The sequence below is a fragment of the Meriones unguiculatus genome, chromosome 8 (assembly GCF_030254825.1).
Source record: "Meriones unguiculatus strain TT.TT164.6M chromosome 8, Bangor_MerUng_6.1, whole genome shotgun sequence".
NCBI classification, from domain to species: domain Eukaryota; kingdom Metazoa; phylum Chordata; class Mammalia; order Rodentia; family Muridae; genus Meriones; species Meriones unguiculatus.
In genome coordinates, this window is record NC_083356.1 from 12,985,353 (window position 1) to 13,012,637 (window position 27,285).

Below are 27,285 nucleotides of genomic sequence, written 5' to 3' on the forward strand. Positions count from 1 at the left end.
GGTGGGATTTTTGTTGTTGTTGTTGTTTTGTTCTGTTTTTTTGTTTTGTTTTGTTTTTTGATCCAGGGTTTCTCTGTGTAGCTCCTGTCCTGGAACTCGCTCTGTAGTACAGGATGGCCTTGAACTCACAGAGATCCACTGCCTCTGCCTCCCACTGCTGGGATTAAAGACTTATGCTGAGCCTTCCCACCACACCTCCACCCCCAAGTAGAGACGTACGCTCTTGATCCAAGAGCAGTGAGTACTGAGTGGCTCGGTTGACTGTCCTTGCTTGGTGATAGAAGGACCTATTCCGTGGAGAAGGGACCACTACCGGGCAGACAGGAGCTGGAATTAACGTGTGCTCCTTCCGCGTAGCAATACCCCTGCCTCATTCCCCCTTTTGTACGCATCTCCCCGCCCCCCTCCCCCAAGCACTGATTTCCCATGAAAGGCGGAAACAACGTCTGTCATAAATAATACTGGACATTCAACAAATGTTTATAGCACCTTCTAAGCCAGGTGCTGTCCTGAACACTCGGGACACAATAATCAGACAGGGCCCTGCCCACGTGGCCACACACAGGAGCACGTAAGAAAGGAACATAATTGTCAAGCCCTGAGGGCTGCGGGGGTTGGGGAACCCAGGCAGGAGGCAGCATAGGCCTCCCTAATCTCTACTCCATTCACACTCAACCCCCAGCCACCTAAAGCCAGGCTAAAAGCCAGGTAAGGCCAAGTTGAAGACCACAGAACAGGCCCCGCCCACCGAGAAGTCCCGCCCCCAGGAGAAGGCTAGCCAATGAAGGGGAGAGGCCAGTTCCAGGGGCGGGACTAGTAACGGAAAGGGGCGGGGCGTCGTTGCCAGGTGTCCCTCCTTCCTCTCCCGCCTCGCCTCGCCTCGTGGGCTGTGGAGCTGACCAGAGCGTGGGCCCAGCCAGAGGTGAGCGAGGCCGCCACGCACAGGGGCATGCTTGGACCTTAGGGGTCCATGGGCGCTGGGGCAGGGGTCCCCACGGTACTCACCACCTCACACGAAAACCTTTAGTGCTAAACTCGCCACTTGCTTACGTCATCTGCCTCCCCTAACACCTCACCTTTCCCCTTAGTTCCTACACCCCCAAACCCTGACGCTTTCCGTCATATCCTCACCCTAACCCTAAAATACCGTCTTTCCGTCTCCTCCCACACTCCAGTTCCATCTTACCACAGCAAAACTGGCTCCTGGATCTCCTCAAACACACCCTTACCCTCCTCCCCTCAGCTTCCTCAACCCACACGGAAGAAGCCGCCCCTCATCTCACAAAGCTTTATCTCCCTCCGTCAGCTTCCTCAGTCTCAACCTTCCCTCAGCCCCTCAGCTTCCTCCCACTCCATACCCCTGATGCCACCCTCAACTCAACCCACATCTGTATCTCCCTCCCCTCAGCTTTCTCAGCCCACACCCCAGATGCCTCCTATCTCAACTCACACACACTCTTTTTGTTTTTCCAGGCAGGTGTGTGTGTGTGTGTGTGTGTGGTGTGTGTGTGTGTGTGTGTGTGTGTGTAGCTCCAGCTGCCCTGGAACTTGCTCTCTAGACCAGGCTGGCCTCGAACCCACAGAGAGCCACTTGCCTCTATCTCCTGAGTGCTGGGATTAAAGGCCTGTACCACCACTGCCTGACTTCAACCTACACTCTTTTGTTGTTGTTTTCAAACCATACTACCTCACTGGTCCTTGGCAATCTCCACTATTTTTTTTTTTAACTTTTAAAAAAGATGATCTATTTGTTTATTTTTAAATTTTATGTACACTGATATTCTGCCTGCTTGTATGTGTGAGGGCATCAGATCTCCTGAAACTGGAGTTACAGACAATTGTGAGCTGCCATGTGGGTGCTGGAAATTGAACCCAGGTCCTTTGGAAAAACAGCCAGTGCTCTTCTCTTAACCACTGAGCCATCTCTCCAGCCCCTCAATCCACACTCTTCCTCTCTTCAGCTTTCTCACCCCACAGCCTAGATGCCTCTCCTGTCCCTTCACTCCACACTCTTACTATCCTCTCCTCAGTCTTCAACCCACACCACACATCCTTATCTCTCTCCCCTCATCTCCTTATCCTACACCCCACACCCTTTCTGCTTCCTCAACTCACACCCTAAATGCCTCCCCATTCATTGCCTCACTCCACTCTTTATCTCCCTTCTATCAGCTTTTCAACACATATTCTCATCCCCTTCCCTCAATCTCCTTGTTCCTCTAAGACTCTGGTCCAGTCTCCAAATCCATGAGATCGCTTCATTCAGTCTCCTTACCCAATATCCAAAATCCCTTGCCCTTAAGCTTCTCATCTATAACCAAAGCCCCCAATCCTCACTCTGTTCACCATAAACTCCCTTAGCTTCTCTTCACCTCTGTGGTGGTTTGAATAAGAATGGCCCCCATAGGCTCTTGTATTTGAGTGCTTGGTCACCAGAAAGTGGAACTCTTTGAAAGGATTAGAAGGATAGGGAGGTATGGCCTTGCTGGAGTAGGTATGGCCTTATTGAAGGAATTGTGCTACTGGGGGTGAGCTTTAAGGTTTCAAAAGCCCATGTCAAGCCTATGTGCTCTCTGCATATGGACCAGGATGTAGCTCTCAGACTACTCCAGACCCTGCCTCCATGCCACCATGTTTCCTACTATGATGATGATGGACAAAACATCTGGAACTGTAAGGAAGCCCCCAATAAAATGATTCCTTTTATGAAAGTAGCCTTGGTCATGGGGTCTCTTCATAGCAATAGAACAGTGATTAGGAGAGAAGTTGGTACCAGAGAATGGGTATTGCTGTGACAAACACCTGATCGTGCTGCTTTTTGTTGGAATGTGGACCTTGGAACTTTGGATTAGGAAAGCAGTTGAAGGCTTTAAATGGAGCTTAATGGACCATACTAGTAGAAGCATAGAAGACAATGGTGCTGAGACAATGTGAATTCTGATGGCACAGCTCATGAAGTTTCAGAGGGGAAGCATTATTAGTGACTGGCCTAGAGAGAATTCTTGTAATAGTTAGGCAAAGAATGTGGCTGATTTTTGTTCCAGTTCAAAAAAAGCTACCTGAAACTAAATTTAAGAGTTTTTGGACTAATGGTATTGACAGAGGAGATTTCAAGGCGACTAATATTGACTATTCATGTGGTTATTAGTGATTGCTCTTAGGCAGTACTACAATGAAAAGGAGCAAGTGGGGCAAGGAAAAAAAAATACAATGTGAGGAGAAAAGTAACACCGGGAAATATTTTGTTGGAGCCAAGTCCAATGCTCAAAGAGATAAATTTAAAGAAGAGCCTGAAAAAAATATAAAGAAAAGATTAACTTTGGGGCTGGAGAGATGACTCAGCAGTTAAGAACACTGTCTGCTCTTCCCAAGATCCTGAGGTCAATTCCCAACAACCACATGGTGGCTTATAACCATCTATAATGAGATCTGGTGCCCTCTTCTGGCATGCAAATGTACATGAAGACAGAGTACTCACATACATTAAATAAATAAACAAATCTTAAAAAAAAAAAAGGTTAATGTCAAGAAAAGAAAAGCCTCATGCCAAATGCAATAAAGAGAGTAGTGACCTCAGGACAAGAACTCACACAGCTAAGCTTCCAACTTATGAATGGAATTAAAGCAAACCATCAACAACAGAAGGCTGAGGCAAGTGTAATTGAATGAGGAAGCCATGTTCCAGTCTGAGCAAATAGTAGAACTTGGCAGCCTAGGCCACTTGGTTCTGGCTTTAGAATCAAGGATACAAGAAAGGGGTTGTGGAATGTCCCTCCCCAGCTAAGGAAAGCTGATGAGGCCAGGTGTGTGTCAGCTATGGAGGCCTAGAGAGGCCATTGCACAAAGCTGTGAAGGTGAAACCTGGATTGTGTTGAAGATCCCAAGATGTTAAAGATGTCAGAGTTGTGAGATACCTGCCAGTGGGGGCCAGGGAATGGAAACTGGTGGTTTGAATAAGGATGGCCCCATAGGCTGGTATACTTTAATGCTTGATCACCAGGGAGTGGAACTCTTTGAAAGGATTTAGAAGGATTAGGAGGTGTGGTCTTGTTGGAGGAGGTATGGCCTTGTCAGAGGAAGTATGTCACTGAGGTGGGGCTTTGAGGTTTCAAAAGCCCATGCCAGGTCTAGGTTCTCTCTGCCTATGGATCAGGATGTAGCTCTCAGGTCCTGCTCCAGCACCTGCCTGTATGCTGCCATCTTCCATGCCATGATGATAATGAACTAAATCTCTGAAAGTGCAAGTAAACCCCAGTTAAACACTTTCTTTTATGAGTTGCCTTTTCATGGTCTCTTCACAGCAATAAAACAGTGACTAAGACAACACCCTAAGTCCCCTCACCTCAGTTCTCTCAACCCACAGCCTAATCCTCTACTGCCAGCCACATCCTACATCCTAGGACTCTTCCTCAGAACCCTTCCCTCCCACCCCCGCAGTCTCTTCTCCCTAAACTCCAGACACCTTCCCTCAAGCTCTTCACACCCTAATCTCCTGACTTCAGTCTCCTCACCCCTCCAGGTGCCTCCTCTGACTCTCATGCCCTTAGTCCTCTTCCTAAGGTCTCTTACCCCAGACCCTAAAATTTCTGCCATCCTTCTCCTCACTGTATAACCTAAGCCCCCTTCCTCAAAATTTTTATCTTCTATCCCAAGACTCCTACCCTGGTCTCTCCCTCCAATCAATTCCCTGTCTTTTCTCACCCCACATCCTAAATCTTCTTCCTTCAGTCCCTACATTCCACATCACAGGCATTTCTCTCTCAGTCTTCTGTCCCCACAGACCCTGTTCCTCGATACATTCTCTTCACTTTACACACCCCAAGTCCTGAAGTCTGTACACCCTAGACTTATCCCATATACGCCATGTCTCACTCTCACCAATCTCAATTCTAAGCCTAAAATATAAAATAGTCTTTGCCCTCCTCAGCTCTTATACTCTCTCCCTGGATTACTTCCCAAATTCATCAGTTTCTGAGATCCAAAGTCATGTGGCTGCAGCCACTATCCTTCTAGCTGCCTCTTGCTCTGTGCCCCAATTTACCTGCTCCTCTATTTATAGAAATATGCATTTTTGCCTCCTTTCCACCAATTATCTTGCCTTCCCTTAAACTTTTTTTTTCACTTGTTGCCTCAGTGTCCTTTACATTGTTCATCCACCACATGTATGTTATATACTCAGATGTGTTATAAATACTTCATCCATTTTCTCTGTGTCATTCTAGGGTGAGGGACCTTCAGTCTTAGCAGTGTTCATTATATTACTCTTGATTCTCTGTTGCATACCTAAACACCTACCTGGAAGAAGGCATGAGATTTGCCAAACATTTATCATTCTCTCCAAGCCAAGAAAGCCCATTGTTAGAGGTGGAAGGGAAAACCCTTTAAATCACCATTGTGGAGAGTTGGAGACCATCAGCCTTGAATTCTCCCCTTGCCTTCCCACCTTGGTCTGACCCTATCTTTCTCCATTCTTCCTTTCTTGCCTTTCCCAAGTTTTATAGGTATATGATTTGTTGTTGAATATAAATATTTGTTATTGATTTATTTTTTAGTTAATCAGTGGTTATTCCTAAGCCAGCTGTATACCCAAATCGCCACACAGAGGCAAGGATGTATTTAGTTAACCTAGAGCACAATGCTGGGCAATGATCACTCCATCCTAAACCTCCAAGCCCACATAGCTTCCTCCCATTCAGAATTTCCAACATTATACTTGCTTTTAGTCATATCTTAGGTCTGATTCATCTCTCCTTGTGGTTCCAAGTCCTGTCCTGCCGATCTCTGTTCTCCGACTCATCCCACTCACTTCTTTCTCCTCCCCTCTGGACCAGTGTGTCCCACCCTATTCTCTCCATTGCACAGCATTGGCTGGTTGTTTTATTGAAAATACAGAGAACAAATGGTGGCATATTTACACAAACTGAGACAGGTGATGCTTAGAATGAACATCACAATGCAATGTCTGGATTGAAACCAGATAGTGGGGTAGAGAAATCAACATTTGAATGAACAAGGGTAAATTGTATACATTCCACAAGAACATTATACCAACAATGATCTTTTATTTTTATAAAACCATTCCCCACACCACTGGGCACTCTTTCTTCAGATTCTTTATCCCTTTCTGTTCAACCAGATTTTCTCATGAAGAGAAATGTGAAGACTTTTTAAATTATTTTTTTAAATCCTCACAAAAAATTTCCAACTCTATATTACTACTAGCTAAGTTACATTTTTCTTTATCTAAATCTGGGTACACTATCTGCTTTGCCAAGAATCAATTCTCTCTCACACACACACACAAACACACACACACATACACAGCCCCACACCTGATCTCATGTGTAGCTTTGGCAGTCCTGCTGTCCTGGAACTCTGGCCTTGAACTCACAGAGATGTATCTGCCTCTGCCTCTGGAGTCCTAGGATTAAAGATGTGTGCTACTACACTTGGCCTATTAATTCTTTAGCTCATAGAAATATTGAGTATTGTTCTTTCAAGGTCTGTAAAGAATTGCATTGGAATTTTGATGGTAATTACATGGAATCCTTAGATTGCTTTAGGTAGAATGCCAATTTTTACTATGTTAATCCTACCAATCCGCGAGCATGGGAAATCTTTCCATCTTCTGATATGTTTGTTCTTCTATTCTTTCTTCAAAGACTTGAAGTTCTTGTCATACAGGTCTTTCACTTCCTTGGTTAGAGTTACACCAAGATATTTTATATTATTTGTCCCTATTGTGAAGGGTGTTGTTTCCCTAATTTCTTTCTCAGCCTGTTTATTGTTTGTATAAAAGAGGACTACTGACTTATTTTTCCAGTTATTTTTGTATCCAACCACTTTGCTGAAGGTGTTTATCAGCTGTAGGCGTTCCCTGGAAGAATTTTTTGGGGTCACTTGTATATACTATCATACCATCTTCGAATAGCAGTACTTTGACGTCTTCCTTTTTAAATTGTATCCTGTAGGCGTTAGTTTTTTAAAAAACTCTTTTAATTACATTTCTTATATATTTTTTCTTCCCACTCCACCCCAGTCACTTCCAACACCCCAACACCAGATAGGACAGAGAAAGGGTTAGTGGGAGAGGGGGCGCAACAGTTTTTTCTTAGCTGCTTCCTGCTGTTTAGGGTCGTCTGGTTCCTTGGAGCCAGTCCATTCCTCCTTTCAGTACATTTCCAACTTCTTGTTTCACAACAGCAACCAGAAACAGCAAGGGGGAAGCAGGAGCTGCCTTATTCTTTCTCCCTCCACACTCTCTAGGCTCTGGCATTTATTCTTTCTCCAGAGTCCTCAGATTTAAACTGTCTGCAGCTGGCAACTTCATAGCCTGCACAAAACAAATAGTCTGCTGCTGTGGACCATCTGAATCAGTCCCACATCTCACACCTGGGACCAAAACAAAAACATCCACAACAATGTTCCTATCCACAACAGTATCCCCTTGATCTTCCTTAGGTTCTCTTATTGCTCTAGCTGAAACTTCAAGTGCTATATTGAATAGATAATGAGAGAGCTGGAAGCCTTGTCTAGTTCCTGATTTTCATGGGATTGCTTTGTTTCTCTCCATTTAATTTCATTTTGGCTATCGGCTTGCTGTATATTGCCTTTATTGTGTTTAGGTATGTGCCCTTGTATCCCTGAACTCTCTAAGACTTTTATCATGAAAGGCTGTTGGATTTTTGTCAAAGGCTTCTTCAGCATCTAATGAGATGATTATGTGGGTTTTTGTTTTTTTTTTTCCTTTCAGTTTGTTTATACGGTGGATTACACTGATAGATTTTCATGTGTTGAACCATCCGTCTTTGAAAGTCTGGTAGAATTCTGCACTAAAACCATATTCTGCATAAAACCCTGGGTTGTTTTTTGTTTTTTGTTTTTTTTTTCTTTTTGAGAGAGAGACTTTTTTTTTTAACTCACTTTACATCCTGGTTGTAGTCCCCCCCTCGTTCTCTTCCTCCCTTCCCCTCCCTTCCTTATTCCTCAGAAAAGGGGAACCACCTTTCCCATCCACCCCAACTCAATGTCAGGACTGAGTGCATCCTCTTCCCCATGGCCTGGCAAGACAGTCCCAGTAGGGGGAAGTGATCAAAACCTGGCAAGGAAGTCTATGTCATAGTCAGTCTCTACTTGCCTTACTAGAGGACCTACATGAAGCCTAAGCTGCCCATCTGCTACATCTTTGTAAGGAGCCTAGGTCCAGTCCATTGCATTGTCCTTGGTTAATGCTTCAATGGTTGAGAATTTTAATGAGTGCTTCTATTTCCTTAGGGGTTATAGTTCTACTTAAATTGTTCACCTGATCTTGATTTAGCTTGGTAAATGGTATCTGTCAAGAAAATTGTCCATTTCACTTGATCTTGTGGCACACAGGTTTTTTAAGTAAGACCTAATGATTCTTTGGATTTCCTTAGTGTCTGTTGTTATGCCTCCCCCTTTTCATATCTGATTTTGTTAAGTTGAACATTCTCTCTCTGCCTTTTAGTTAATTTGGTTAGGAATTTTCTTGAAGAACCAACTCTTTGTTTCATTGATTCTTTGAATTCTCGTTGTTTCTGTTTTATTGATTTCATCCCTGAATTTGATTATTCTCTACTGTCTATTCCTCTTGGGAGTGTTTGCTTCTTTTTTTTTATTTTTTTAATTTTATTTTTCTTTATTAATTACACTTTACTCACTTTGTATCCCCCTGTGGTTCCCTCTCTCCTCCCGTCCCAATCCCTCCCTTCCTCCACCCTCTGCATGCATGCCCCTCCCCAAGTCCACTGATAGGGGAGGACTTCTTTTCCTTCCTTCTGATCCTAGTCAATTAGGTCTCATCAGGAGTGGCTGTGTTGTCTTCTTCTGTGGCCTGGTAACGCTGCTTCTCCTGGGGGGGGGGGTGTAAAGAGCAGGCCAATCAGTTCATGTCAGAGACAGTCCCTGTTCCTATCACAATGGAACCCACTTGGATACTGAACTGCCATGGGCTACATCTGTGCAGGGGTCTTAGGTTATCTCCATGCATAGTCCTTGGTTGGAATAGCAGTCTCAGGAAAGATCCCTGTGCTCAGATTTTTTGGTTCTCCTTACAGAGTTCCTGTCCTCTCCAGATCTTACTGTCCTGAGTGAGCTATCCCAGAAGCAGAGAGATGCACACGGTATATACTCACTCATATAGACATATAATATAGGATAAACCTACTAAAATCTGTACACCTAAAGAAACTAATCAAGAGGGAGGACTCTTGCTAAAATGCTCAATTCTTATCCAGAAATGCAAAGAGGCTGGACATCAAAAGAAGGAGAAAAGAGGGAACAAGTCAGGAGCCTGACACAGAGGACCTCTGAAAAGCTCTGCCCTGCAGACTATCAATGTAGATACTGAGACTTATGGGCAACCTTTGGGCAGAGTGCAGGGAATCTTAGGAAAGAAGTGGGAAACAGTAAGATCTGTTTGCTTCTTTTTGTTCTAGGGCTTTCAGGTGAGCTGTTAAATCACTTGTATGAAATCTCTTCTGTTTTTTTATGAAGGCACTTAGTGCTATGAACTCTCCTCTTAGCACTGCTTTCATTGTGTCCCATAAGTTTGGGTATGTAGTACCTTCATTTTCATTGAATTCTAGAAAATCTTTATTCCTTTCTTTATTTCTTCCAGTAGGTCATGAGAGCCAGAGAGCTGGCCCTGCCCCTTACTGGCTGCAGCACTCAGGAGAATGGACCTGCACCACTCCTGGGCACCACAGTAGAGCTGGCCCTGGTGGTATGGGGACAAGTGTGCATGAGCTCTTTTGGTGTTACTATTTTTAGTAATTTCTTAGTGTTCCCTGAGTAGACTGTGATATATATACCAACATATATTTTTGTTAATATTTAACGAATCTAGTAAAATGTGAGCTCTTGTTCAAATGCACGTTTACTCCAGAGAGTTATCACACTCGTGTAATACCAACTCAAAACTTGACCAATGTACCATTTTTGAAAGCCCTCCAAATATTAAACTAATGAGGAAAGAGGGGAAAAAGAGAAAATGTTCAACAGACTTGCCTATAGGCCAGTCTTATAGAGGCATTTTCTCAGTTCAGAGTCCCTCTTTCCAAATGACTCTAACTTGTATCAAGGTGACATAAAACTAATACAAAACAGAGGTGAGGATAAAATCCATTATTTTTTAGACACAAGAAGCATGAATTATTTAGCCCTCTTTCTCACCTAAGTTTAGTAAAATCGTTTCCATCTCACTATTCTGTCTAGTGTTTCACATATGGCATGCTATGATGGTTAATTTCCATTGTCAACGTGATTGAATTAAGGAACACATAGGACATTAATGAGGCAGACCTTAGGGTGTTTTTGTGAGAGTGTTTCTAAAATGGTTTGCCTGAAGAAGGAAGACCATCTGAATGGTAGCACCATCCCGTGGGCTGGAGTCTGAGACAAAATAAAATGAGAAAAAGAGGAAAGCTTGTTGAGCATTACCATTCTCTTGACTCTGCATCCTGGTCAGCGCTGCAGACCAAACTCCCACCACCACGCCTTTCCCAACCTCCGAACCGTGAGCCCAAAGTAACACTTCCAAATGAAAACTTAAAAATTAATAAAATACAAAGTAAATCCTCCTGTTAGTTGCTTTTTGTCAGATATCTTGTCACAGTGATGAGCAAAGTAACTAAAACACATGCCTAATGCTTAATTTGATAAACTTGAGTGACAACTATATGCCAGTGTATCTCCCCAACAGAGAAGCTATAATTTCCATTTTAAATAAGAAATTCAAATATAAAGAACTTAGATAACTTTTCCAGGTCTCAGTCAACTACCTAATCAGTAGAGCCTAGATTACAACCAAGGCTTTCTGCTTAGACAGAATCTCAAATTGCTTACTACAGCCCCACTCATGTTTCATCAAAAATGTATTGAACACTGGTAGGATATTGTGTGAGCACAGACTGTAAGGCAGTCCTACCAGGACATAGTTCTTAGCAATGTGTGCACTTGCTCCTGGACTTGGACAACTTAGTTAACTTCTCTGAGCCTTGTTTTCCTCATCTGTAAGTAGAGATAATAATAACATTTCCTTCTTAGGGTTATTATAGAGATTAAAGTGCTTAGACTTTCAGCTTTGGCTGGAAGTAGGCACAAAGTCTGTGGTATTACAAAAGAGTGGGAATGATGTTTGGAGTTGGCTGCTGAGAAGTAGAAGAAAGGACTTAGAAAAAGATCTTTGGTTTGTTTGTTTGTTTTTATTAAACTGATTTCTTTGATGGAATGGCAATACACTGGCTTTTTGGTCCCAAGCTTCTGTAATACCACTTGCTGTTAGTCTCTCAACTTTACCATTATTTACTATTGTAGTATATATTGAAGTATAGTGTCTATAAAGGACATAGCTAAATAGATATTGCTTAATATCAGCTTTAATACCTTTAAAGGCACTATTTAAGCAGTGAAAAGACAATTAGAATATTTACATTGGAATTTCTTTTTGTGGAAAGAATGTGGAACCATTTGACACTTTGGGCTAGAAAAGCTATTGAATGATGTAAGCAGAGCTCAATGGGCCATTTTTGTGCTTGGAAGAGAAATGCAGGCAGTGGAGGCCCAGCTCAGATGGTTCAGATGGGAGCAAGAACTCTATTAGGAACTAGAATAGTGACCAATTGTTCGGATATTCATTCTGCTCATGTCTTGAGGTCCTGTGTAAAGTTGGATTTGAAGATAATTAACTGGTTTATTTAGCAGATAAAAATTCAAAGCAAGGTGGTGTTCAGGCTGGTGCTGCAGAAGCAGTTGTAACAGAGAGAGATCAGCATTATTGTAGAGAAGCTTCCTGCTCTGCAGTGGGACAATAGGAAGTGTTCCTTGAGGTCAATACAGAGGCTGATATAGCTGTGGTCCAAGGAGGCCAGGGTATATCAGAAGCTAGTAACAGAACTGGGCAGTGTTGTAAACACGGTTCCATGTGGCACTGGTTTTGAAAGCATGATAGATGCAAAATTCAGATGATTGTGAAGAATAGCTGAAACCAGGTACCACGTGGCAAGGTCAGAGACCCTGTGAAAAGGCCCTAAAAGTACTGAATGAAGCTGTGACGATGAAGCTTTAGTTGCATTGGAGAGACTGGGATATTGAAGATGCCAGAACAGATTTTTGTAGCTACCCAGACAACAGAATTATTCTCTTCCATTTTGTTTTTTTTTTCTTTTTTAATTAAATTTTTATTTTTTTATATTAATTACAGCTTATTCACTTTGTATCCCAGCTGTAGCCCCCTCCCAACCCCACCCTCCCTCCCTCTTCTTTTTTTTTTTAAGATTTACTTCTTTTATTATGTAAACCATGTTTTGCGTGCATGTACACTGAACACCAGAAGAGGACACCAGATCACATTATAAATGGTAGTGGTTGCTAGGACTTGAACTCTGGAAGACAAGCAGTTCTCTTAACCTCTGAGCCATCTCTCCAGCTCTCTTCCATTTTATATTCCTTTGGTTCTTACAAGAGAACCATAAAGATTTTTAACTTTATCATCTTGTGGTTTTAGCCATGGATCACCCTTCGTCATTAATCATAGATTTTAAGTAATATCCAAAGTTTGTTCAGTTAGTTGGGTACAACTCAGAGTTGGGTAAGAATAGGAGTCACCAGAGCCACACTGAAATTCTTCAAACTATATTTAAAAAGATGGTTGTCTTTTTAGTATGTATAATGCTGAGAGCCTTGCACCTGGGGCCTTCACTGAGCTACATCCATCCCCTGCCCAAGAAGATTGTGTTTCATCCTGAAAGAAAGAGGAAGTTCTTGAGGAGTTTCAGTGGTACAATATTTCCACATCATAAGAAAAAAAATCACATTGTAAAATGGGCTGGACAAGATGAAACTGCAGGAGGAAAGTCATTCACAGACTATAGAAATTGTCCGGGTGAAAGGTGAGAGCCTGCACCATTAGTTCCAAATGCCATTTCTTCAGCCTTATCTCTTTCCTTGCCTTCAGGTCTACACATTCAGCTGCCTCTTTAAGGCTCAGGTAAAGGTCTACTTGATAGACATTTTATATGTGTGTGCTCAAAACAAGGCTCTTGGTTTGGCTTCTAATCTGCTCCCCTCCCAGTTCCCCATTTCACGTATCAGTACCATCACCCATCTTATCAAGTTTACATCATTTCTTTCTGTTATTTGTCTCTGCAAACCTAAATTCATCATACCCTCTGCCTGGTTTGCTGGAGGGCTCTCATCTTATGGATGAATGCTGAACTCATCTACTGCTTGTCATCTCACTATCATTATCATTTCAGGCTGTGAGCTCCACAAAGGGAAAAGCTTAGTTTGCCAGAGGCTCCCAAGCACTGTACTGTTCTGAACCATGAATGTTCTATGAGCAGATAAGATTGGTGGCTTCCGTATGACTTTCTACTTCTGACTGGAGCTGTTTGATGCACAGTGATGCCATCCATTTGCTTAAAAGATGAAAGAAGATTAGGTTGAGAGGGGAAAATAATAAATTAATGCACATTGTTGCATTTGACGTGTTTAGGGAACATCCTAAGGAGAAATGTAGCAGGCAGGTGTACGTACAGACCTGGGGTTTAAAAACACTGTCCAAAGGCCAGGCAATTCTGACATTTTAATCCCACCACTTGGGGAGGCAGAGGCAGAGGCAGGTAAATCCCTGAGTTTGAGGCCAGCCTGCTCTACAGAGTGAGTTCCAGGACAGCCAGGGCTATGCAGAGAAACCCTGTCTCAAAAAACAACAAGCACCATCTGAATCTTCAACATAAACAGGACAGTGAAGCAGTGGGCATCACCATTGTGTCTGTTTTGTGCCAAGAGAAAAGACTGAGAAGCCCTCACATCTGAAAGCCAGTAAAGGAGAGTGCCTGAAGAGATCAAGGAAGGAGCAGTCAAAATTTATGAGAGATCTCAATTAAATACCAACAGGAGGATTTTGAGCAGGAGAAAATGGATGGCTCATAGGTGCTAACGAGAGGTTAGGACAGAGGTGCCATGGGTATGCCTTTTACGACTTGTGAGACCAGTTTCGTTAAGAAGCAGAGAAAGATATCAGATTATAAGAGCATAAAGAGGTAGGAACTCTGGGACAGGTCAGTGTATGCAGCTTGGCTATAAACAGGGAGTAACCTTACAATAAAGGTTCAGGGAGGGTGTTCTAGACATTTTTTTTTTTAATCACTCAGTCTCAGCCCACTGCTATGAACCCCACCTGTTTTTAGAAAATTATCTTACTTACAAAAACAGGCCAACAGAAAAGTTGGTTTCCTTTCCCCCATGAGGAATGGCCCTATATTTCAGAAGTGACACGTTTATAGATCCCAAAAGACCATACACCCTGCCCCATAGCTCAAATCTGCCTCATGCCTGTCAGAGGCCTTCTGCTCTATTCCCATAATTTCACCCTTATCTTGGTGTGGTGTCCTATACTTGTGATCCCAGCTCTTCAGAAGTGGAGTCAGGAGTATCAGGAGCTCAAGGTTGTTTACATAGCAAGTTCAAGGTCAGGCTGGACCACGTGAGACCATATCTTTATAACAAAACTTCCCTTTAACTGTTTGAGGATGGCAGACACTGACCAAAAGCAACTTGGGAGGAAAGGGCTTGTTTCATCATACAAATTACACTCTATAATGAAGGGAAGCCAGAGCAGGCACTTAAGCAGAAACCTAGAACCAGAAACTTAAGCAGAGGCCATGAAGGAATGCTGTTTACCGGCTTGATCAGCTACCTTTCTTATACAGTGCAGGTCCACCTGCTTAGGAATGCCGTCACCCACAGTGGGCTAGGCCCTCCTATATAAATTAGCAACCGAAAAATGACCCACTGGGGCTGGAAAGATGGCTCAGCAATTAAAAGCACCTTGCTGCTCCTGCACAGGTCCTGGGTTGTTTCCACCAGCCACATAGTGGCTAACAATTGTTCAAAAAGCCAGTTACAGGGATTCAGTGCCCTCTTCTGGCCTTCACTCATATCTACATATCCAAGAAAAACAGACAGACACATTCACATAATTTAAAATTAAATCTTTAGCCAGGCACAGTGGCACACGCCGGTAATTCCAGTACTCTCAGAGGTAGAGACAGGTGGATCTCTGCAAGTTAGAGGCCAGCTTGGTCTACAAAGCGAGCTCAGGACAGCCAAGGCTACACAGAGAAACCATGTCTTATTAAAATAAAAATAAATAAATAAATAAGTCTTTAGGACTGGAGATATGGCCCAGCAGTTACAAGCACTGGCTGCACTTCTAGGAGACCTGGATTCAGCCAATCTCCAGGACTCACAAAGCAGCTCACAAGAAGCACAGGTGTACAGGCAAGCAAAACACCCATACACACAAAAACAAAAATGAATCTTTAGAATAGTATTAAATAAGTCTTTTTAAGGAAAGACAAAAAAGAAGGAAAGAAAGCGGGCAGGAGAAATGAATCAACAGACAAGAGCACTGGCTGCTCTTCCAGAGGGCCTGAGTTCAATTCCCAGCACCCACATGGTGGCTCATAACCATCTCTAATGGAATCTGATTCCCTCTTGTGGTTTTCGTTAAAACAGAACACTCGGCTACATAAAAATAAGTAAATAAATCAAGAGAGAGATTTTCCCACAGGCCAATCTGATGGAGGCAATTCCCCAGTTGAGATTTCATCTTTCCAGATGAATCAAGTTGACAACTGAAGCTAACTAATAACACATAATAAGGGTCAAAGACAGAAAAGGACAATTAGCATGTGCTATAGTTTGTGGATACTTCCACATATTTTTGTCTGATCTTCACAGAATCTCAAGGGCATAAGTGGTGGTGTCCAACCCTTGAGAGACAGGGAGACGGTTGTTTAAGGATGCCGCGTCTTTGAGCTGTGGAGTGAGAACTAAACGGTAGGATGTCCCATGCAGCTTCTTTTTGTTCCCTGCCTAGATGGCTGATTCTGATCCTGGCGAAAGAAACTATGATAACGTGCTGAAAATGCTGTCCGACCTGAATAAGGACCTGGAAAAGCTATTGGAAGAGATGGAAAAAATCTCAGGTAGGATGTCTTTCCAAACAGGGTGCCTTCCCCTTCATCAGTTGCTCCATCGTTCCCTAAACCTATAAACCTGTATCAAGTGCCTTCTCTAACAAGGGCTTCCCTAACGTCCTTCCAACTCTTATAGCTTGTAACTATTACAACACAAAATTTGGCAGTTACAGTGACGTGACTGACTTTGGATTATCTTGTGATTATTTCTCATATGATTAATCTACCTTCTACCGTTGGACTGTTATCTTCTTGAGGGTAGAAATAGAGGCACATAAATGGCATAGTGTCACAGATGCAGCACATGGCAGGCACAGGTCATTATTGCACTAGTGAACAGAAGTTAGACAGTCTTTCAGTGAATTATTTAAGTAGAAAGGTTTGGAATGATCATGAAACAGGAAACGGGAGGCACAGTACTGTGGGATAAAACATCAAAGGATGGATGCATTTCTTCATTCTTGAGAAAGAATATTATTTTGTTATCTTATCAACATGTTTCCATGAAGCAGTAGCAGCAAAAAATCATAACTTGATATGTTTTTTATTCAAAATATGTATAATTCTAGAGGCATGTGGATCTCTGAGTTCTAGGCCAGCCTTGTCTACAAGGTGAGTTCCAGGATAGCCTGGGCTACACAGAGAAACCCTGTCTCAAAACAAAGCAAAAGACTTTAACAATATATATAATTCTTACAATCTGTGAGCCCTGATTTTGCTACAGAAAGGGGGCTGCTTTACAGGGCATAGGGCAAATATATTTTATTCACATGAAAGCAATTTTAGAGCAAGCAAGATGGCTGTGAATATGTAAAGGCACTTGTAGCTGAGCCTGACAACCTGAGTTCAATCCCTGGGAGCATTGGCTGCTGCAGATTGTCAACCTCTGACCTCCACACATGCACTATGACACATGGGCATGTGCACACCAACACACACGCAGGATCCTGCATGCACACAATACATGTAAACTTGTGTGGGCTCACACATGCACATAAACACAAGATTCGTTTTGAAAACTTAATTGGAAAAGCTATACAGCTCCAATCTAATTGTCTGTCCTTTTGTTGGATAGGACTATCGTGCCATTTTAAGGATAGAAACTGAACCAGGCAGTGGTGGCACACGCCTTTAATCCCAGCACTAGGAGGCAGAGGCAGGTGGATCTCTGTGAGTTCAAGGAGAGCCTGGTCTACAGAGCAAGTTCTAGGACAGGAGCTACACAGAGAAACCCTGTCTCTAAAAAACAAAAAACAAAAAAAAGAATAAAAATTTAATAGAAATCATTCCTTTCTTGAAAGTGGGTAAGGGCCATGGTTAGACATGTTACTATAATTTAAAAAATATGAATTAAGATGAAAATATTTACATTTTACATAAAATGGTGGACACTAATAATGTATGGTTAGGCTGGGGAGGGTGCTAAGAAGGAGCAGAAGCTGCCCCAAAGAGCCAGTGAGGCTTTGAGGAAAACCTTAGAGAAGGAGCTGTGCTGTGGACAGGAGTGGTGGGCGCTAAAATGGAGATGAAGAGCACTCCAGAAGACACAGCTGAGGCAAGTGTGAGGGCTCATCAGCATGCCAAGTTCCTGAGATCTAGCCAAAGAGAGGCAAGACTGAGAAGACAAGAACCAGAAGCAAACCAAGGACGTTTACCATTCTCCACTTCAAGGTTCCAAACCGGTTTCCCTTTTCTCATTGTTTTATCACAGCAAAGAAACTGTAAGACAGAAATTCTAACCCAAACAGCACCACCAACTGGGGACAAACTATTCAAATGCCCAATATTGGGAGACATTTCTCACTCAAACTACCAACAAATGTTTACACAAAGTGTCTAATTTGAGGAGTAAGATAGTCTTTTGAAAGTTTTACTTATTCATTAGCCATCTCTTGAGAGTATATTATCGATATATAAGCAACCACAAATTAAATAGTTTTAAATTTTTAATTTTATTTTGGATTTTATTTTTTGCTTTGTTTTGTTTTGTTTTAAGAGAATGTCTCACTATGTAGCCCAAACAGCTGGCTTGGAACTTGATTCATAGTCAAGGCTGGCTTCAAACTTAGAAAGAGCTGCCTGCCTCCCAAGTGCTGGGATCAAAGGCATGCATCGCCATCCCCAGCATTTTTTTAAAATTTATTTACACAGGAAGTATTTTTCTTGAACCGTCTCCCCAGTCCCCAGGTCCTAACCCCCATGAAGAGGGGAAAGGACCTCACTATGTATCTTAGTCTAGCCCCGAACTCACTATGTAGAGTAGGTGACCTCCAGCTCACAGAGATCTGCATGCCTCTGCTTTCCGAGTGCTGGGATTAAAGGTGTGCCCCCACACCAGGCCACCATGAAGTTCTTAGGTCTTATAAGATAGCTTAGCTACTCTCTTGTAGAACAGGTCAGGTTTTGAAAGAGTATAGTGTCCAAGCTGCTGCTGACATTGGTGTTGTCCTCAACATCGTTACCATTCAGAAGTTTCTCCTCCTCAGGCCTCTTCTTAGTTATATGGTTTTGAGTTTTCCTCACATACTTGTTCTTCCAGGAGAGGAACAGATTCTGTTTCTTAATATTCTGTCTGGATTTGTGTTAAACCTAATCATTTTTATATTCATTAAATATTTATTTTCCAGGACTTGGGTTGAATCCAGGGTTTTGACATGTGAAGCAAGTGCTATAGCCTATGCTCCTTTACCCATACATTAGCATGTTTTGTTTGTTCGGGTTCATTTGAGAAGTCTCACTTTTCAGCTCAGACTGGCCTCTAATCCCTGGCAACCCCCCTGCCTTCTCCTCCCAAGTGCTGGGATTACAGGCATGAGGCACCACACCTGGCTGAAAAGGTGATAGTATTTTAACAGGAAGTATTTCCATTCTAGAGAGGTGACACTGCAGATTGTTCAGATGCTCATTAAGGTGTCTTCTGCTTTGCACTATTGTCTAGATTTTTTCTTTTTGTTTGTTTGATTGTTTGAGACAGGATCTCTCTATACAGTGTTATATCTGAGAAAAAAATCATTTCCACAACTGATTAAAGAAAGCTATATTTAGAAGTGCATAAGGGACTGGCCAGGTGACTGTCTCCCTTTAAGTTGGAGTTTCAGAAAGCAGCCTCTCACTGGCGTTTGGGGTCTGTTTTATGGGGAAGGGTTAGGGTTGATAGAAAACATCAGAAGAGTTGGGGATTCAGGACTCAAGGCTGCCTGTGAGGAAATAAGCGTAAGAATACATCCTGTGAAAGGGGAATATATCATGGGTGTTCAGGAGTTTAGCAAGGTGAAAGGGTGGGTATTGATCATGGGGTTACAAGTTCAGAGTAGGTTGAACAACATGGTTTGCAGGATATAGTAGGCTTAGGAAACAGAAGCTTATTTTTGTAAGGCATGGAGAGTTAATAACACGGTACAACAACGTGGTGCCTGTTTGAATTTCACAGAAGCTCTGGTTGTCCTAGAACTCACAGTGTCGACCAGCCTGACACCCCCCACCCGCCTCTACCTCCCAGGCACTGGGATTAAAGACATCAGGCAACACCATGGCTTCTTCATATTTTTCCATGCACACACTTCCGTGGTTTTGTTCCTATTAGAAGTAGATACATTTCTACTTTATCTGCTAACTAATACTAGACCACAAGAAGATTGCACAAGTCTGGCTGTTTAGTATTCTTCCGTGTTATTGATAGTGATAATAACTAGCTTATGTTTATTATGTACCATATTGATGTCTTTTCCATGGGCCCTAAATACATTATCTCATACACTTATAACAATTTTAGGGGGGACATATATCATTATTATCCCCATTTATGGATGAGGCAATCTGGTGGTAGAATGTAACTACCCCGTGTTGAATGCCCTGGGTTCATTCCCCAGCACTAACTCACATCTTCTCACCCCCTGCCCCAGAAAAAGAAAAAAAAAAAAGAATAATGTAGCTAAATTATAATAAATAGCTCTCTAAGGTTTTTTATTGGCAATTCTGGAATCAGTGCACTCAAGGAACTGTAAACTCTTGCTAATTATCTCTTCAAAATCATCACAGCTTTCCTGCTCACTGTCCTTTTTTAAAACTACCCCCAATGGTTTAGGGTTCTGTTATATAAGCATCATATTCTTGGCACCCACATGAGTACCTGCTGTCTCTAGCTGCACAAGAGGCTGGTAGCCAAAAGCATTTGTTATGGCCCAACTTTAGAAGGTAATAAATCTGAACTTGGCATAGCTTCATAGTTCTGGCTACGTCTCTCCTAAGATCAGTCCCAACACCAGCCATGGCTTCAGTCTCTGAACACTTGACTGGGTACTGGAAAATCTGCTTCCAAACTCAGGTAGTTGATGACAGGAGATTTTTGTTTCCCCTTTCTTTCTCTTCCTTTTCTTCTTTTCCTTTGATGGTGGTGGTGCTGGAGCCTTGGGAATACTAGGCAAGTTGTCTCCCCATGAGCTACAGGAGGCTTTTCTGTGTGGCCTCTTTTTAGAGCTGGTCTTAACTTTGCCTGTCATTTCTCTGTCACAACACGTACTGTTTACTTCCTTTTTTTTTTCTTTTTTAAATTTTTTTTATATTATTACAGTTTATTCACTTTGTATCCCAGTTGTATCCCTCTCTCTCATTCCCTCTCAACCCCCACTCCCTCCCTCCCTCACCTTCTCCCATGCCCCTCTCCAAGTCCACTGATAGGGGAGGTCTTCCTTCCCTTCCATCTGACTCTAGCCTATCATGTCTCATCAGGTCTGGCTGCATTTTCTTCCTTTGTGGCCTGGTTTTGAAAGAGTATAGTGCCCAAGCTGCTGCTTACATTGGTGTTGTCCTCAACATCTTCCATCAGGGGGAGGTGATCAAAGACCAGCCACTGAATTCATGTCAGAGACAGTCCCTGTTCCCATTACTAAGGAACCCACCTGGGTACTGAGCTGCCATGGGTTACATCTGTGCAGGGATTCTAGGTTATCTCCATGCATGGTCCTTGGTTGGAGTATCAGTATCAGAAAAGACCTCTGTGCCCAGATTTCTTGGTTCTGTTGCTCTTCTTGTGGAGCTCCTGTCCCCTCCAGGTTTTTCTATCTCCCCCTTCTTTCATAAGATTCCCTGTGCTCTTCCCAAAGTTTGGCTATAATCCTCAGCCTCAGCATCTGCTTTGATACCATGCAAGGTAGAGTCTTTCAGAGGCCCTCTGTGGTAGGCTCCTGTCCTGTTCCCTGTTTTCTCCCTCTTCCGATGTCTGTCCCGTTTGCCTTTCTGAGTGAGGATTGATCATCTTACCCAGGATCCTCTTTCTTGCTTAGCTTCTTTAGGTGTACAGATTTTAGTATGTTTATCCTATATTATATGTCTAATATCCACTTATAAGTGAATATATACCATGTTTACTTCCTTCTTGGCATGTTTCACAGTCTCTAATGACTTGTATGCTGGTGATCTGTCTTCTCCCACTTGCAACTTATCATGGACACTTCAGGAAAACACATGTATCTGCTCTATACCCTTCTGTATAGTACCCGAGCTGCCTTAGCAAATGGTAGCACAGAGTGGCAATCAGTAAATGGTAAATGCATCAAAACCCCAAAAGACATATTTATGAAGTAGAATGTGGTAACACACACCTGTAATCCCAGCACCGGGAGGTAGGGGTGAGAGGCAAGAGGAGTTCAAGGTCATCCTCAGCTACATAGCAAGATTAAGGCTAACCTGAACTACATGAGACCCTTCCTTTACCGGACAAAACAAGAAAGACATATTTCTGGAGACTCTTCTGGTTAGTTCTTCCTATTCTATATATCCTAAAATATTTCCCTTGGACCAGAAGACAAGAGAGCTATGCAAATGATAGAGTGCCTTGCTGTCTTACTGATTTGTCTTTCCTTATAGTGCTTTTAGCTATACTGCCAGCTATCCTGTTGTTCTCCATTTGGCAGAGGCCTGGAACAGTGCTTCCAGATGGAGAACGGAATCAGAGGTCCCAGATCTCAGGAATACCTAGAACACTTCAGGGTGAGGACCATGTGCTAGGGTAGGGTATGGAAAAATTTTTCCATGGAGCGTTAAAATTAATTAGCTCTTTTAGAATGAGATTGCCAGTGGCAATGGAAGCTCAGGTGTTCCAAAGCCTCTAGCAATATCAAAGTGCTCTAGCTCCTTTGTTAAGCTGCTGTGCAGCACACGGCTGGCTGACAGAAAGACTGGCAGTCAAGCCCTGGGATGGTCCAGAAGCTGGGGTGGTCAGTCAGGCTTCAGCCAGCCTGGCTGGAAGCAAGCCCCAGGAGTTCAGAGTAGAATCTCCAGGGAGGAGGAGAGCCCTCCTTCCCCCGGAATAAATGAGAAATCTCAGTCGGCCATGGTAGAAGGCTGGTGGTGTCCCACATTGCACAACACCCAGCACCTTTATTTGAAATCAGGGATTTATAAACCTTGGGCAGTGGGAGGGGTTTCGAGGGTGAATGTATTTGGTTGACCTGGGTCAAGGATGCCAAGGATGCTAGATTTACATGTAGTGGTACAGTGTCTCATTTTACATTTATTAGCAGGGTGGGGTATTTCCAGGAATTCCCAGATGCTTGCTAAGCAGGTTTTCTTATCAGGAAAGGGTCTGGCCTGTAACCTTCCTTGAGGGCTATGTGATACTCCTTATAAGATCTGAGGTTACCAGATCAGGTAGAGAGAGAACCCTGCTGAGAAAATGGAGTCCACCATCTTAGACCAAGTGTGAGGCTATCCGGAAATGTCAGACTTCAACCTCATCCGGCAGAGTTCCACACTAACCTTCACCAGTGATTCTAACTAACTGCAGGCATGAGGCCTCCCTATCTTTAAAATACAGATGTTGCCAAAGTCATTTGCAGCTCCAGAATACTCTTCTCCCTTGACCCTGATTGTAAATAAATTTATTTTGTGTGTATGGGCGTCCTGTCTGCCTGTATGACTGCACCATGTTTACAGTGCTCAAAGAGGCCAGAGAGGAGGGTCAGATCAACCACTGGAGTAATAGACAGTTCTGAATGGTCACGTGAGTGCTGGGAACGAAACCCCTCTCTGGAAAAGCAGCAGTGCCTTAACCACTGAACTATCCCTGCAGCCCCTAGAATATTCTTCATAAGGGAACCTCTTTGGGAATTTTTCTTTGAAGATAGAGTTCTTGTTTCACTTTCTGTGTTTTTGTTGAATTTTTTTTTTTATTCTGGAGGTTTTTACTCTTCCCATGTTAGGAATCAAACCAAAGCTTCATGCATGCTCTGGGGGGTGGGGGGGTGTTGAATGAGAATGGCTCCCATAGGCCCGTAAATTTAAATACTTGGTCCCCAGTTAATGGAGCTGCTGGGGAAGGATTAAGGGGTGTGGCCTTGTTGGAGGAGGTGTGTCACGCCTGGCGGAGTCTCACTCTCTGCCTCTGCCTGCAATTTGTGGATTAGATATAAACTCTCAGCTACTTCTTCAGCTCTATACCTGCCTGCCTGCTGCCAAACGCCTAGCCATGATAGTCATGGATTCACCCTCTGAAACTGTAAGCAAGCCCCCAATTAAGTGATTCCTTTTACTCTTATAAGTTGCCTTGGTCAGCCAGCCACAGTGGCACACACCTATAATCCCAGCATTCTGGAAGGCAGAGAAAGGCAGATCTCTGTGAGTTTGAGGCCAGTCTGGTCTACAAAGTGAGTCCAGAACAGACAAGGCTACAGAGAAACCCTGTTTTGAAAAACACAAAGCAAACAAAAAAATTAGTTGCCTTGGTCATGGTGTCTCCTCCGAGCAATGGAAGTGACTAAGACAGAGGGCTTTACCACTCAGCTCCAAAACAGAGGTGGGTTGTTTTGGTTGTTTCTCTGTGTAGCCGTGGCTGTCCTGGAACTCACTCTGTAGACCAGGCCTGCCTCTGTCTCGTAAGTGTTGGCATCAAAGGGCATGCGCTACCACGCCTGACTTCAGGGGTGTTGTAAAAGAATTTTCTTTCTCTGCGCTGGCCTAGGAAACTCAGAGGAGTTAGAATACAGTGTTGTGGGGTACTGTGTGAGATTCATTTCTTTGAGCTACTTTTATCCCCTGACATTATTTTCTTTCCTACCTTAAAGTCTTTGAGTATGTAAATTACTTATTTTATAATAAAAGTTTCTAATTTTAAGCAGTTCTCCTCATCCCGGTATCCAGTTTCATTGCTTACAATTCTACCTTCCACCAAGTACCGAGTATGAACATAATCCAGCCATGTCCTTTGACAGTCATCACAAGGGTCATCTTTCTTCCAGTTCCTGATAAAATCCTTCATTTCTTTCAGAGCTCTCATCAGAATGGCTTTACCATCTGCAGGTCCCTGAGCATTCTGTCGAGCATTACATATATTCTCTGTGAAGCCACAGGGTTTTTCTCTGAATTCTCTTCTTCCTGATACAGGATTACTCTTAAAGCTCCATTCATGATACGCTGTATCAGGCACTTCTATTATACACTTCAACCTCCCCACCACCACCAAAGCTGCTCCCATACTTTCAGGTGTTTGCGAGAGCAACGCTCACCTTGTTGGTACCAGTGTCTGACTAATCATCTGCAGATACTACAACAAATGGCCACAAGCAAGGTAGCTTTAGGAATAAACATTTATTTATCATGGTCCTAGAATCTGGGAAATCCAAAATGAAGGTGCCAGCAGGTTATCTGGTGAGAGTTCTCTTCCATGCTTGTCTAGTCTTTCTTGTTTTTCCTCACATGGTCAGTTGCAAGTGCTGTGTCTCTTTTATAAAGAGAGTCATGAGTCATGAGGGCTCTATCCTTATTACCGCACACTTCTCAGCAGCCCATCACCTAATACCATTAACTTGGAACCATATTTCAGTACATAAATGTAGAGGTATGCATGCATTCAGTCCATATCATGTGCTCAGAGGTTCATAAATATCTGCTTGGTTCTCACAGGAAGATAGTCTCTTTTGTGAATGAGGAGACCTAATTAACAGATTTGCACCTTGTTCAAGTTCGCATAGCCAGCAAGTAGAGAGACAGGCAGCAGACTCTGCTCTGGCTTCCAGATCTATGTGCCATCTGCTACCCAGGGTCTGGAAAGTGTGGTCTGCAGACCCTTTGTGCTAGAATGATCCCAATCTGCTAGACAAAAGCTCTGTGTGTTGTGGAATGGACCAGTGGTCTACACTGTAGGAAGTGTCCCAAGTGCTACTCCTGATCCAAACACTAAAGACTCCCTGTGCTAGTGATAGAGTCATGTGCACTCTATTGAGACCCTGCAGGTATGTTTTCTAGTAAATTTTCCATAACTAAATATACATTTCTCTCTATTATTTCAAGTCTGTGAAGTTGTTTGCATATACATACACATGCACAGTTCTCACTAATCATTTTCCTATACTCTTATTGGTTAATTTTCTTAATGATATAATTCTCCAACATAGCCAGTATTTTTACCCTGCTAGAAGAACTTTAAGGGGACATGTGCGCTGTGCTCAGTAGTCATGCGGAGGGGCGGACCATGTTCTGTAAACTTCTAGAGGGAAGAGCCATCCCAGAAGAGGGTGCTGCACACACTTCCGCTGAACCTGCACAAGGACTGTGTGTTCCCTTAGAGCCCCAGTAGATTCTGCCTTCAAGTTGTTCTGAGAAAAAGCAGAGATGCCTGCCTGTGTGATGGCGAACACTCTAGGATGCCTAACAATGAGGCAGCCAAACTTTTCCAGGAGAAGCACCTCTGCCCTGTACCCCCGGCGTCAGGGACAGGTAGATAGGTGTCTCAGATCACTGAGCGTGAGAAAACATATAAATTGAGTCTTGCGGGTCTGGAAATGGTTGGCTTTCCTGAGCATGTAAGCTTGGAAGAAAAAATGACCTCCTAGGAGTCACCTGGAACCATTAGCTGTGAACCACATACAGGTAAGGGTCGTGCTCTGCTCTGATTTTCCTCCCATTCTGTATCAGACCGCCTTCCAGCTTGTTACTGTCGTCGGCTTAAACACTGAGAGGTTAAGACCTCTAGACTATCAGCAGTTGTCATTATTGCTACTGTAGAGAGTTTTGTAGGGTTATAGCACCCTGGAAGCTTTCTCTCTTTGGGATACTCAGTGTCCCCCAGGGTTTGGCCCCCGAAGCTGAGGAGAGTGCTCCCATCCCCCAAGCACCAGCACCTGTCGCCTGACTGAACCTGTTTGGTTGTTGTAGTGCAGGCAACCTGGATGGCCTATGACATGGTGGTCATGCGTACCAACCCCACACTAGCAGAGTCCATGCGCCGGCTGGAGGATGCCTTCCTCAACTGCAAAGAGGAGATGGAGAAGAACTGGCAAGAGCTACTCACCGAGACCAAGCGCAAGCAGTGAGCCCCCACCTGCCACCAGCCTGAGGGCAGAAGCTAAGGGCCTGGGTCCAGAGGCCCAGATGTGTAGCTGTGTGCACGGTACTTGTTTCTCAATAAACTTATTTTCAAGCAAACCCAAGGAGCGCTTTCTGTCTTGCACTGTGAGTGACCCAGCTTCATAGCAGACTTGTAAGCAAAGAGACAAGTGTGTGAGGAAGATGCTTTCAGGGCCAAACACCTGTTGGTGTCTGTTGCACTAAGCACAGAATAAAAAGGAAAAAAAAAAAAAAAGTGGGGCTGGCAAGATTGTAGATACAGGCACTTGCCACTCAAGATGGATAGCCTGAGCTCAGTCCCTAGTACCAACAAAGGGATAAGGAGAGGAGCAATTCCACAGAGTCATTCTCTGATCTCTGCACATGCACCATGACACATGCGTTTCCCCTCACAATAATAATAAATGATTTATTTTTAAAATAGTTTATTATTTTATGTGTGGGTGTTTCGCCTGCATGTATGTCTGTGCACCACATGCATGCAGTGCCCACAGAGGCCAGAAGAGGGTAGAAGATTCCCCTGGGACTGAAGCTACAAGAGGTCGTGAGCCACTGTGTGGATTCTAGGACTCAAACCTGGGCCCTCTGGAAGAATGACCAGTGCTCTTAACCCATAAGCCATCTCTCCAGCTCATATTTTTTTTTAAGAAAAAAAAAAGGCTCAGTTGAGATAAACTAGGTTGCAGGTCAGGACAAGCGGCAGTACTCAGATTTCCTCCCTTCAGATTTCCTGATGCAGCTGGCCCCAGGCACCGGGCCAGGTGGCCATTGGTGATCCTATCCCCAATGGATCTGAATGACAGTGTCCAGAGGGTTAAATGCCATATCCTGGTCCACACACATAACAACAGGTAAAACTAGGGAAGGGATGGCATGGATGTTCAAGTGCCATTGGGGACCCATGGAGAGAGTCAAGCCTGACCCCTAAAAGGCCTCA

The 27,285-nt window shown here is 43.4% G+C and overlaps 1 protein-coding gene across 1 annotated transcript; it reads left to right on the top strand.

Moving 5' to 3' along the window:
- Positions 1–839: 839 nt before the first annotated feature.
- On the top strand, positions 840–26,426 carry Syce3 (synaptonemal complex central element protein 3). The gene is made up of 3 exons (XM_021638921.2): positions 840–922; positions 15,908–16,016; positions 26,157–26,426. The coding sequence occupies exons 2-3, from the start codon at positions 15,908–15,910 to the stop codon at positions 26,312–26,314; spliced, it is 267 nt and encodes an 88-aa protein (XP_021494596.1). The 5' UTR covers positions 840–922; the 3' UTR covers positions 26,315–26,426.
- Positions 26,427–27,285: the final 859 nt, after the last annotated feature.